We start from the raw sequence: 13,496 nt of genomic DNA on the forward strand, positions 1-13,496 counted from the left end.
ATGTATATTGTCAAAAACACACACTGTATTTTCTGACCAATACAATCAGTTAGTTCCATGATTCTAGTATATCACGTTTTCCATATGTTCCAAAATGAGGAAATTCTGTTTGTTCACCATGCTGTCAGACTATAGAAATTGGTTAATACATCTTACAGAGATGGTTTCTAAATTCTGGCTCCTTTTTCTGAATATTTTTTCCCTTGCTTGAGGAAGCTAGCTCAGGCCTTAGAATTGTAATATGTTCAGTTCCGCACCCTCTGCATTCATGTTGAGTATTTTGCTTCCCTTTGAGACCATTTATTTACTTGAACACATCACCAGATGTACTTAGCTACGCACCACTACAGCCTGCTTTTATGTACATTAAAAGACCTTTTAGTAACAGCCTTGAACAGTGTCAGGGAAAAACGAAGGCCTAGCATTCAGCTATACTTGTCACCCTTGGCGGGGAGGTTGGAGGGCAAATGTAGAGGGGAGAGTATTATTATCTCTAATAATACTTAGAGATAAAAAGGAGAAATTCTCTTTGGTGGGTGCTACTGAAACCTCTAGCTTCTATTCAGGGAGATTTAGCTTCTACCAGAAGTCTTCTGCAGCTTATATAGGCCAGGCAGGGTCTAAGCAGACACTGGAGATTGTCCCTTCTCAAGGGCATATATCTGTAGGCTGCCTTTTCAGAAAATAAGGGAAGGGGGATCTGGTCTACAAAAAGCAGATGTTGGCAATGTAATTATTTGATTTGAAGTATGTTAGAAGCAACACTGTGACTAACAGTCTGTTTTCTTATTTCTCTGTCCCTTTTAATAGTATTTAATGTTAAAGCTTACTATTTTCCTTCTCCCCTTCAGTGTCTTATCTGTCCTTGTGCTGTGAAGGCCTTTGTGGAATTTTTTGAGAGAATCGTGACTCTTCTTCAGGTCCAGAAGTAAAAGAGCCTCTTGGCAAAGAGCTTGTGAAACCTATGAGGGAACTGACTGTAGTTTATCCACTGGCTCTGTGCAAATGCCACTCAAGGACAGCTGTGTTCTGGCTTTGTCTACCTTCGGAGCCTTTTATGAAGTATCCCCTTATTAGTTGAGTGGTTCCTCTAAACTGGAATTTCTTTTCACCCTTTTTCTCATCACAGAATTACCTGGCAACCAGGGGTCTGACATGGAAAAATATGTTGACAGAGAGTCTCCTGGCTCTACAGCGGGGTGTTTTTATACTGTCTGGTAAGCAATGTTTAACTAGCCCTGCCCTCCAGAATGGCATGAGTTTTTAAGGGTAAGACTATGAAGTGGTAAGATCTTGGCAGGCCACACTTGGCAGTATTGCCTGTCTGTTTTACTATAGATTTATGTCTTTGACTCTGACCCTTCCTAAGAAGATAGAGGAAGGTCTAGATTTGTTTTGACAGCGTCCTACAGTGTAGCCTAGGCTGTCCCTGAACTCTGATCCTTCTGTCTTCCTCACTAGTGCTAGGATGACAGGTGTGAGCTGCCATACCTGTCGAATCACTTAAAAAAAAAAAAGATTTATTTATTTTATGTATATGAGTACACTGTCGCTGTCCTCAGACACACTAGAGGAAGGCATCAGATCCCAGTACAGATGGTTGTGAGCCACCATGTGGTTGCTGGGAATTGAACTCAGGACCGCTGGAAGAGCAGTCAGTGCTCTTAACTGCTGAGCCATCTCTTCAGCCCATGCCTAATCACTTTTGATGTTTTAAAAATTTGTTTTTTTAAAAACTTGGTGCACGGGCTGGTGTGTCAGAAGACAGCTATAAATCTTTAGGCCAGAGCAAGCAGGGACTGAGCAAGCAGGGCCGACCAGAGCGAGTGGAGTTGACTGGAGCGAGCAGAGGTCCTAAATTCAATTCTTAACAACCACATGAAGGCTCACAACCATCTATATAGCTACAGTGTATGCATATATGTATAAAATAAATAAATAAATCATGTTAAAAAAAAAAAACAAAAAAACTTGGTGCACTTGAATCCTGTATATCATGTTCTAGCACCTTCTCTCCCTATTAGGGAAGGATAGGAGTGTGGCTAAGGGAGCCTCCCCAGCTCTGTCACTTAACTTGTCGGCACTCAGTTGGCAGGTGCAGTCAGTATCGTGCTTTCTCCCACAGGAGTACATGGTGTGGGAGGCTACAGAAACATTTTCCCCCCCCTAAGACTTAAATGTTTATTAAGAGAAATGTGAGCAATTTGCTTAAAATCCCTTGAGTTATTTCTTTCTGGTGATTATGTTCTAGTGTGTCTTGTCTGTAGTTGCAGCCCATCCAACTTCTATGAATACTTTGGATTTCTTGATTTTGTATTGTAATAGGAGTAGATCATACAGAAAATATGAGTGACTTCCTGTTCTTCCAGTACACTCAGACAAATCCCAGCACCCACTTACTGGTGCACAGCCACCTGTCAGTCCAGCTGCAGGGAATTTGGCATCTTCTACTGGCCTCCATGGGTATACACTCTAGCACAACTATAAATAAAATAAATACAGAAAGAAAGAAAGAAAAGAAAAGAAAAGAAAGAAAGAAAGAAAGAAAGAAAGAAAGAAAACAAACAAAAAAACAAAGAAAAACAAAGGAAGAAAGAAAGAAAGAAAGAGAAAAGAAAAGAAAAGAAAAGAAAAGAAAAGAAAAGAAAAGAAAAGAAACAAAGGAAGGAAGACAAGACTGGGTACTGAAGAGATGGTAGAGGTTCTGAGGTCAACTCCCAGCAACCACATGGTGGCTCACAACCATCTATACAGGGATCTGGTGCCCTCTTCTGGTGTGTCTAAAGACAGCTACAGTGTACTCACATGAAAGAAAGGGGGTGGGGGTGGGGGAGAGAAAAGAAAAGGCTGGACATGGTAGTGAACACCTATAATCTCAGCACTCCAGAGTTAGAGGCAGGAAGATCTCTGAGTTTGAGGCCAGATGGCCAGCCTAGTCTACATAGCTAGGCCTTTGCAGAGAGACCTTGTCTCAGACAAACAAACAAACAAGCAAACAAACAAACAAACGGAAACAGAAGTAATATACAGGATGAAGTAAGACTCACTTGAAATCCCACAGCTAAACCACTGGCTGAGTGGCCTGGGGTAGTGCTTATGTACACACTGTGCTCACATACACACTGCTTAATGAGCATTTGTGATGTCCTGCGTTTTGTCCCCAATATTGGAAATCATAAGCAAAGAATAACACAAATGTGGAAATAGTGTCTTCATGTGCATCCAAGCTCTTCAGAAAGGTCCCTGTTTGCAGGTTACATTACAGATGGTGCCCTGTTACTGAAGGTCCTGTTTGTGCTCAGCATCTATCACACATTCCCTTCTGCCAAAAATTCCCAGGCATTGTTTTTGAAGTAGTGGAAACTGATCGGGGCTCTTATTTATACTCTACTGCTGATCTAAATCCCAAGCCTTGCCTTGGTTTTTTATTATTACATAGAGAGTTTTGGGAGGGGACAGGCTTAGAGAAAGTGATCATGACCCTGAGTAGGCTCAGACTTGCTGTATATCCAGGGCTGACCTTGAACTTCTAATTTTCACCTCCCAGGTGCTGGCAGAAGCACCTATATACTACTATTCCCAGTTTTATATAGTGTTAAGGATCAAACCCAGGGCTTCAAGCAGGCATTCTATCAACTAAGTTACATTGCCAGCTCTCCATTGAGTTTCCATCTCATAACTTATTTAGCTACTTCATTATATGATATTTCTTGTTTTTCACTACATTAATGCCACAGCTATTGAGCATGCAATGCTGTACACCTAGAACTTTTCAGTTTAGAATAAGTAGTAGGGATTTTTATTTTTATGACTGGTATGCACAGCTGAGTCTGCCTTGTGAACACACAACCTTCCTAAGGTTGTGCACGTCCCACTCCATGTCTGAGGCATCACCTGCCTCTCTTGGCTTTGCATTTGGCATTGAATTTTGTGAATATGAGAGAAGCTGACAGTGACTTATTCTTTGAATGCCTCTGTGTGAGTATTAACAAAATTGAAGGCCTTTTTACACCTATGCATGCTTATTTATGATCCTGGACTTTACATATGTTCTTTTGGTGGGGGGAGGGGGGAAGTGACATACTATCTTTGTTAAAGTATGTAGTACTGCCCTTTGTGTTGTAGATATGTTCTTACTGTAGCATTACTACTTCACAGTTTGTTTTTTGTTTCCATTTCAAATTTTAAATTGTAGGTAGTCAGAGTTACAAGTCATTTCTTGTATGTGATTTCTATTCTGAACACATGTAGGTTTAGCATCCCACATCTGAAAATGCCTTCAGCACTGTAACCAAAGACATTACACCACAAGAAAAACTCGTATCTATACCAGACCTGTTACTGTATTAAATCACTTTCAGCCAATATGTGTAAGATGTGTAGGAAATGTAAATGATTCTGTGGTGAGAATTGGGACCTCCAGTTCTCATTACATATACACAAATCACCAGGGATGGCGCCACACACCCTTAATTTCAGTACTGGGGAAACAGAGACAGGTAGATCTGAGTTCAATATCAGCCTGGTCCTTTCTCAGAAAAGATGAAGGGAAGCTGGAGAGATGACCCAGCAATTAAGAGTACTGTCTGCTCTTACAAAGGATCCAAGTTTGGTTCCCTAAACCCACATAATGGTTTACAGCTATCCATAATTCCATTTCCATGGAATTCAATGCCTTCTGACTTCTGCGAGTACTAACTACACATGTGGTATACATACAGGCAAAACACTTATACATGTAAAATTTATTTTAATCCTTGGGAACATATACACAAATATGTCCAAATCTGAAAAATCAGTCTAAGCCAGAATACCACTGACCTACATATTCTAGATAAGGAATAATTAACCATATTAAATACCTCTGACCCATGTATTTAAGATAAGGAATTACTAATTTAATTAACTTTAGCACAAGAGAATACTCTCCAATCTTAAAACTTTGGGGGGGGGATTTTTAATATTTAAATATTAAGGTGTGTGCTACCACCAGCCAGCCACCTTCTTTGTTTTTAAAACAGGTTTATTTATTTTTCCCTGCATGTACATAAGTGTATTGTGTATGTGCTTGAAAAGGCGTCAGATAAGTTGCCATGTAGGTTCTAGGAACTGAAGCTGGGACCTAGCACACACCTTAATATTTAAAATTTTTAATCCACAGGTGATTATTTTAGTAGTTGTGAACATTCCTTGCTCTTGGAGAGGACCGGGGTTCCCAACGCCTACACGGTGGCTCATAACTATCTGTAACTCTGGTTCCAGAGGATCCAGTGCCTCTTTTGATCTTTGTACCTACTGCACACATGATGCACAGACATTCATGCACATAAACACTGATGAAATAAAAATAAATAAAAATCCATCTAAATTGGTATTTAGATTGGTTTGGGGATTATTTTCCAATTCCCATTGAGTTGATGTGTTAGTTTCCTACTAGTTTGAAGTGTGTCTATTTTGGTGTTAGAAAATGACATTGCTTGATAAATGGCTGTGTTCAGATATGGCTATGTTCCCCCAGATTACAGAATCACTGGAAATACTGTGCTGTGTTACTGCTGTGGTCTGCGTAGCTTCAGAGAGCTGACCTACCAGTATCGTCAGAACATTCCTGCTTCTGAGTTGCCAGGTAAGGAGCCCGCCCACAAACCATTTCTGTCTGTATTGGTGTCACCACTGAGTTCTAACAGGCACTTGGGATGGCATGATGCTCCACATTTAGCAGAAGACAGGCACAGAGGATGGCTGAGCTCGCATTTGCTTTTCGGAGTTGGTCAAGACACACAAAGGCATTATAGATATCACCGGAGCAGCATCCCTTCCTTCACTTGGTTTTCAGATAGATTTGTTTTTCTTGTCTGACAATCTTGGCATGGTCTATGAAAACTGACCATAAAGAGAGAGAAGATGGAAGTTAGCATGAGAGCTTACGTAGTAAGGGCTTGCTGTGCTGCTGTGAAGACCTGAGTCCAGTCCTCATGGTTTTTTTTTTTTTTTATAAAAAAAGGGTTATTTGGGTCTTCAGAGGTTCTCAGGCTCAGTTCCTAGAACCTACATGGCAACTTATCTGACATATTTTGAGCACATACACAGTATACTTATGTACATGCAGGCAAGGCATTAGTACACATAAAATAAATAAACCTGTTTTAAAAACAAAGAAGGCTAGGTGGTGGTAGCACACACGTTTAATCCCGGTACTTGGGAGGTATAGGCGGGTGGATCTCTGAGTTCAAGGCTAGCCTGAACTATAGGGCAGAAGCAGCAGCAACTGCCAGAAGCCAGGTGTAGCATCTCATGTTTATAATTCCAGAACTAGGGAGACAAAAACAAGCAGATCCCTAGCTTAGCCTAATTGGCAAGTGCCAGGCTAGTGGAAGACCTCATATGCATAAAATAAAAAAAAAAAAAAAAAAAAAAAAAAGTCAAGGTAGATGACCTCTACACATACATTTGTACCCACACACGTGCACCTGTATGAACATACATGAACATTCACACACACAGATTCCTTTAGCTACATGAAGGGAATATGATGCATCTAATGTAGACATGCACTTCTCTTTTCCAGTGACCGTAACATCCCGTCCTGACTGCTACTGGGGCCGTAACTGTCGAACTCAGGTGAAGGCTCACCATGCAATGTGAGTGAGGCTGGGGAACATGTGGGTCAACTGCAAGTCTTTCAGGCTCAGAGCTTTCGAAGACAACAGTAATACAAATTATATGCTTAAAAGATGCACTGATTGGGGGACTTTAGGTGTCCTTCAGCAGTAGAATGCAAAGTTCTGGCTTCAGTTCTCGGAATCCTACTCCATCCCCCAAATACACATTTGTATGCTAATTTAATCCTTATTTTTCTATAAAATCATGCAGTATGTAAAACTGTTTTCAAGTAGCAATTGTGCTCTTGTTACGGAGTTTCCTAAACGGCTTCTCTGCAAGTGTCCTCTTCTGTCTTTTATCTGTGTCTTCGTGGATGAATCACATTATGCCTTGTCTGACAGCTTCCAGAGCCCACAGGCAGATTCTAGTGCCATCTCTCTCTGGGCCAGCAGCTATGGTCTAAGCACAGCTCTCCCAATCACTGGCCCAATTTGTGTGATAGAGTAACACCTGGGTTTTTCTTCATATTGTGTGTGTGGAGGTTGTGTTGTAACTTAACCACTCCTGTCTTAGGGTTTTACTGCTGTGAACAGATGCTGTGTCCAAGGCAACATCTAATTGGGGCTGGCTTCCAGGTTCAGAGGTTCAGTCCATTATCATGAAGGCAGGAACATGGCAGCTTCCAGGCAGACATGGTGCAGGAGGAACTGAGAGTGCTACATCTTCATCTAAAGGCACTCAGGTGGCAGAGGTGGATTCTCTGTGAATTCAGACCAGCCTGGTATACAGAGCCTGGTATACAGAGCCTGGTATACAGCCTGGTATTCCGGGACAGCCAGGGATGCACAGAGAAACTGTCCTGAAAAACAAAATACAAGCAAGCAAGCAAACAAACAAATGAATGCATGCTGCTCTTGCAGAAGATCTGAGTTCCCAGCACCTGCCCACACTGGGCATTAGTAACCACCTATTCATCTCTTGTCAGAGGGTTAGACATTGGTAGCCTCCTCAAGAACCCACATGCAGGTGTGCATACCTCCAAACAGACACATACATACAACTAAAAGTAATAAAAATAAATTTAAAAAAAGGGTAGGGGAACATTTGATCACCTGTTCACCTTTGTTCATTGCCGTATGGATGTGAGTAGTAAAGACAGATGCCACTTTCTGCATCATATCTAATGTTGCTCCTGGTCTGTGGAGAGGGGAGAGTGGCCCCTGTTACTTCAGGATCTGTCTCGACATTGCTGACTGAAGTGCAGGCAAAGGAACACACTAAGGAGGCATGGCTCTTGTTCTATGATAAATTATCATAGTGTTTTTATTTTTATTTTAAAATTTAAAAAGAAAAAGAAGAAATACTTAGTGGAGCTGGAGAGATGGCACAATGATTAAAGCACTTGCCGTTCTTCCAGACAACTTAGTTTGGCTCCCAGCACCCATGTCAAATAGCACACAACCATCTATAATTCTAGCTCCGAGGGATTTGATTTCCTCTTCTAGCCACCCTGGTCACCTTTACACACATGGCATATACTCTTACAGGCACATATAAATACACATAAATTTAAAAATTTTAAAAGAACACAATCTTTTTAAGCATAAAAATTGTTGAGTGGGCTCACATGATTCACCCACATTCTCGTGGGGCAATTACAGCGTGCAGTTTCACAGTTTGAATAGTCTGTGATGTTTTCTCTCTCTGCAGGAAATTCAATCACATCTGTGAGCAAACAAGGTTCAAGAACTGAGTATTGGAGGAGACACGTGAAACAGTTACAGAGCACAGGAGGCAATGTTTTCTAAAAGACTCCATACAAATACTTGAAGGGCATTTTCATGGTTTTCCCTAAGCAGCACTGGGGTTTCCGGTCATGCCCTCTGGTGTGGCTTTCCCTTTGTGGAGCGTCATCTTCAGTGACACACACACCATCTGCCCTAGTAACCTGGGAGGCCTCCTGGCCACACCAGCCTTCTAGTCAGTGCAAGAGGATCAGTAGACTGAGCTCTCCCTCCCCTGGACCACTCTCCCTCCTGTGTGGCGAGGCAGTGACAGTGCAGGTTTGTACTTTTGTATCTTTTCTACCTTGTACCTTGACTACAGTTAAAATGGGAAAGTTCATGGGAAAAGCTGTCAGATGTCAGAAGCATTCTCCAGAAGGAAAGGAAGCATACGTTTACAGCCTCCAGGGATATATAGGATATTCTTCTGTCTGGAAAGACACAGCCTTTTGTATATTTTTTATTTTAATAAGTTTGGTGCTTATCTTCTAATAAGATTTAAATATTAAAAACTGTAGCACAAATACTATAATTTATAATTTACAAATTGATTAAAATTAGGAATAGCCTGATATTTGGAAGAATGAGCATATGTTTCTGTTTATTTAAAAAAAATTATCAAATGTCCAAAACTGCTAATCCTGGGGAGGAAGTCTTGAGTGTCCAGGTCCTTGACCCAGGCTGGCCGATGCCTCTGTCCAGCAGACCGAGCCCTTAGCCATCCAGTTCCTGAGAGCACCTCCCTGCTGAAACTCCAGATGGCTCCAGATGGCTCGACAGGGCCTTTGCTTTCCAAGCCCTCTTCTGCTACATTAGGCTTGCCATGTCATCTGGAATAATAATACTTGAAATTTTGTTTTTAGGGTTTTTTTTTAATTTTTTATCTTTTATTGAAATCACCTGTTATATTTGTTTGAAAACTGGTAACTTTTTGCTTCTCAGGAATAAAATTTTCAACTGTTGTCTTGCTCTTGATACGGACTGAGAGGCAGTACTCTGTTTGTGGGAGATGGTTCTCTTTTTTTTGATTCTAATAAATGAGCTGTGTTTGTTTCTCTTCTTGTGTTGTATTCCTATGCGAGGCGCCACATGCTCCATGCTAATGCAGACAGACACCACTAATTCTTCACTGCACTAACTGTTCACTACTCTTAATAGTTACTTTATTGCCTGCTAGTCAGTCTGGTGGCTTCACCAGCAGCTTACAACCCGAGTGGCTCTGAACATGGCACAAGACAGTGGTATCTTTATTTTCAGACCTGGGCAGTGTTGAATGTGTTAACTGCACCTTAAGTTCTGGTGCTTGGTATTTAGTCCCTGGCCCTGTACACAGGTCCACAGGATCCTTTTCCAAAGGAAAGCACCCGGGGCGTCAGCACCAAGGCATCAGGCTCCTGGGGAGTCACTTAATCCTCAGTTCTTCAAGAAAGCGTAATGTCCCAGAGTCACCTCAGAGGGGCTGAAGGGACTCCACAGAATTTCTGATGAACACATGGCAGAGAGAACAATGCCTCCATGTCAGGCTCTAGCATAAGGGAGTTTTGGGCCTTGGTGAGCATTCCTGGGTAGAATTTGAGTGAGCAGCTTTGTGGGACGCAGGCAGTGTCTTTATAATTTCCTTTCTCTAGATTCTACGTTAGTTACTTTTCTTGTTGGTATATGAAATAAGGGAGGGCTTATTTTGGTTCCTAGTTTGAAAGCTTAGTCCATTGTTGTGGGAAAGGCATGCTGACGGGCATGTGAAGCAGCTTGTCACATTGACTCTGCAGTCAGAGAGTAGAGAGAAATGAACGCCTTCTCTCTGTACTCTGTTGACATTGAGGACCCAGCCCAGGGGTGGTGCAGCCTACACTCAGGGTTGTTCACCTCAGTTAAACCTTTCTGAAAACAACCTCAGACACACCCAGAGTTGTGTTTCTAGGTAACCTCAAATCCAGTCAAGTTGATAAAGAAGTTGAACCACTCCTCCCCAAAAGCCAATAATCTGAAGTTGCCTTGCTGTTATCACCTGTAGGGTATGCAGGGTTCCTCATGGAATCGACACAGACTGTTTTCTCTGTAGCTCTTGATCCTAGCCTTGGAACATACCTGGAGTAGGGCCTGCAGATGTCCACTGAGTCTCTGCTTCCTGGTGCAACAAGAGGTGCTCCATATTCTTTGTTAATGCCATCTGAATTTGTGGTCAGCTTGGCCTGTGTCTCTGCCTTGCCAGCTGTTGTGTCATTCCTTTTGCTATCAGAAGGAACCCTTCCTGCCCCTGTACGATTCCAAGCACAAGCCAGAAAAGGGTTGTAGAGGTGCTCAAGGAACCAGGCTGCCCCCAGTACAACTTCATTAGGCCAGACTCCCAATGACAACTGAGAAAACTGGTTTAAAACAAAGGAGCCCCTACTAACAATTACAAAAAGCTGATTAAATCTTCAGGCTTACTCATCTTGGTTACCTGATAATGTAGGTAAGGAAGGGGTGGTAGGGAATGGTCGGACCAGGATTCTAGCAGGCTTCCCTACCCTGGAACTGGTGTTTGCCTCAAAGACAGCTAACTCAGAAGTTCAAAGTGGGTTTCTGCTAGTTGAGGGGACCCTGCTGATAGCTTACCCTGCATTGGTCTGGCAGCCTAAGAGAGAGTGAGAGCCAGGATGGCCTCACATGGCTATAGTGAGGTCCAGGTAACAGACCTAGACACTTGCCACCAGAAGCTCAGAAGTAGGGAACTGAAACTTAGTAAAAAGAACACAGAAGTCCAGTGTGGATCTAACCTCAAGTGTGGGTTGATGGAGGAACCCAGGCATTGTCCCTGAGGGTTCTCTGGCTTTGCCTTTTCTCTGGCTCCCCTCAAGTTTTGTGTGCACACCAGTTAATGTTTATACACTGTCAGGGCTGTATAAATGGGCTGGGTTTCTTCTCAAGAAATGAGAACTCCTCAAGCTAGGCCCATAAAGTAGGAGAGGCCAGTCTTACAGACTCACCAGATATAGTTAGCCACATGAGGTAAGCTCAGGTGATCTATAGCAGGACTGCCTCCTGCTCCTGAGCACTTAGGACCATTAAACAGGCATTAGTGTAAACATCATACAACATAAGAGCTCCACAGCTTATATTAAAGTCAAAAGGGAATAAACACTTGGACTTAAAACACTTCCTAGTCTACTGTAACCACGGGCCTTTTCACCTATGCTCAAGTTCCCTAAAATCACTACTGAGACTGAATTATATATGAATAAAAGCCTAGACCAAAAGCTTGGACCCATACTAACCCATAGCTCAATAACCCATTTGTTCTATTCCAAGTCCTGTGACATGGCTTGTTTATCTCTCCTCAGGGTTCATGAGACAATCATCAAGAGTTTCAGGAAAATCTCTGCCAAGCCTTAGACTCACTCTATTCACAATTCTCTCTCTTTACAGGAACATCCATCTCCCTTTTTCCTGCCTAAGCTCATAGGCTATCAAACTTTATTTATTTATTTATTTATTTATTTATTTATTTATTTATTTATAAGATTTCTTTTTTTTTTCTTTCTTTCTTTTTTTTTTTTTTTTAAAGATTTATTTATTTATTATATGTAAGTACACTGTAGCTGTCTTCAGACACTCCAGAAGAGGGCGTCAGATCTTGTTACGGATGGTTATGAGCCACCATGTGGTTGCTGGGATTTGAACTCCGGACCTTCAGAAGAGCAGTCGGGTGCTCTTACCCACTGAGCCATCTCACCAGCCCAAGATTTCTTTATTTATTATATTTAAGTATACTGTATCTGTCTTCAGACACTCCAGAAGAGCGTGTCAGATCTTGTTAAATATGGTTGTGAGCCACCATGTGGTTGCTGGGATTTGAACTCCGGACCTTCGGAAGAGCAGTCGGGTGCTCTTACCTACTAAGCCATCTCACCAGCCTGAGCCATCTCACCAGCCTGCTATCAAACTTTATTGACAGGTGAAGCTTCTGTACATTGCACAAAAGATTCCCTCCACAGACTATCACTCTCTGAGAGGAATAGACTACAAGAGTCGATGCTCTTTGAGCTCCCTGGACTATGTAATATCCTTATGCCTGTGACTGGATAGTGTGTGACTTGTCTTTCTGACATCTCAAATTTTCTTGAAACTCCAAAGTAGATGCTGTCACACCACCCCCACGTACCATGAAAGCCTGCCTTCATGGTCTTCACCATGTCAGAAAATTTTATGACCTTGTGACTTGGGTCAAAACCCAGGCATCATCCTTCATCTCTCTTGAAGAGCAACTGCATTCTATGTGACAGCCAGAGTTTGTGCCTGAGCCAGTACTTAACTCTGACCGCTGTAGCCTTTACCATCTCTGAAAGTTCTGCCTTCCCATTGCCACAGACCCTATGTGGCCATTCCCTAGGCTCACAATGACCTCCCCTTCTCGTGCTACTTGCATTTAACACTCTCTTAGATCTCCATATGCTCACTGCCCTCACAGGCAGGTTTGCAGCACCTTTCCACAGCTATGTTTTCTTTAGAAATTGGCTCAGATTGATGAGAGGTCTCTACATTTTTTTTATTATTGTGTATGTATGTGATATGTGTAAATATATATGGTGAGTGTATTATGGTGCACACATTGAGATTAGAGGCCAAGTTGTAGAGTTGGTTCACTCCTCCCACCATTATATAAGCTTCAGATTGCCAGTCTTATGCTGCAAGTAACCTTACTTGCTGAGCCACTCACCAGCTTCAGAGAGGTCCTTTCTAAATAATCCATAAGACTGCAGAATATCTGCCCACCTATCTCTTTATTCAGCTCTGACATCATCTACTGACTTGTATGTCTGTTTTTGACTGTTTCTCACCAAGAAGTAAGTTTCCTGAAAGCAGGGGTTTTAGACAGCATCTGGCAAGGTCCTTGGCACACAACAGTTCTCAGAAAATACAGCAGGTTCCCCCATCGCCCCATGACATATAAAGCTGGGACCCTGTCAGTCCTTTTGTCCACCTCAAGACACTTTGAATCTGTTCATTGACTGATGAGCAGAAACAAAAGAGAAATATCCAAACAGGATATTATTCAGCAATGAGAACCAAGCACTAAAAGATGTAAAAACATGGTTACAATTTGGAAAAAAAAAAAAACAAACCTCA

The 13,496-nt window shown here is 42.1% G+C and overlaps 1 protein-coding gene across 5 annotated transcripts in view; it reads left to right on the forward strand.

The window, feature by feature from the left end:
• Positions 1–9,447, forward strand: part of Chfr (checkpoint with forkhead and ring finger domains) — a 34,682-nt gene extending 25,235 nt beyond the window's left edge. For 2 of the 5 annotated variants that reach the window (XM_021222535.1, XM_021222532.1), the window contains 4 exons: positions 1,130–1,217; positions 5,519–5,626; positions 6,569–6,641; positions 8,314–9,447. In XM_021222535.1, the coding sequence (XP_021078194.1) occupies positions 1,130–1,217; positions 5,519–5,626; positions 6,569–6,641; positions 8,314–8,356 (312 nt within the window). In that variant the 3' untranslated portion in view covers positions 8,357–9,447. The remainder of the gene's footprint in view (positions 1–1,129; positions 1,218–5,518; positions 5,627–6,568; positions 6,642–8,313) is intronic. The other 3 variants (XM_029533650.1, XM_029533651.1, XM_021222531.1) reach the window with 2 other exon arrangements.
• Positions 9,448–13,496: the final 4,049 nt, after the last annotated feature.

Source organism: Mus pahari, chromosome 23 (assembly GCF_900095145.1).
Source record: "Mus pahari chromosome 23, PAHARI_EIJ_v1.1, whole genome shotgun sequence".
NCBI lineage: Eukaryota > Metazoa > Chordata > Mammalia > Rodentia > Muridae > Mus > Mus pahari.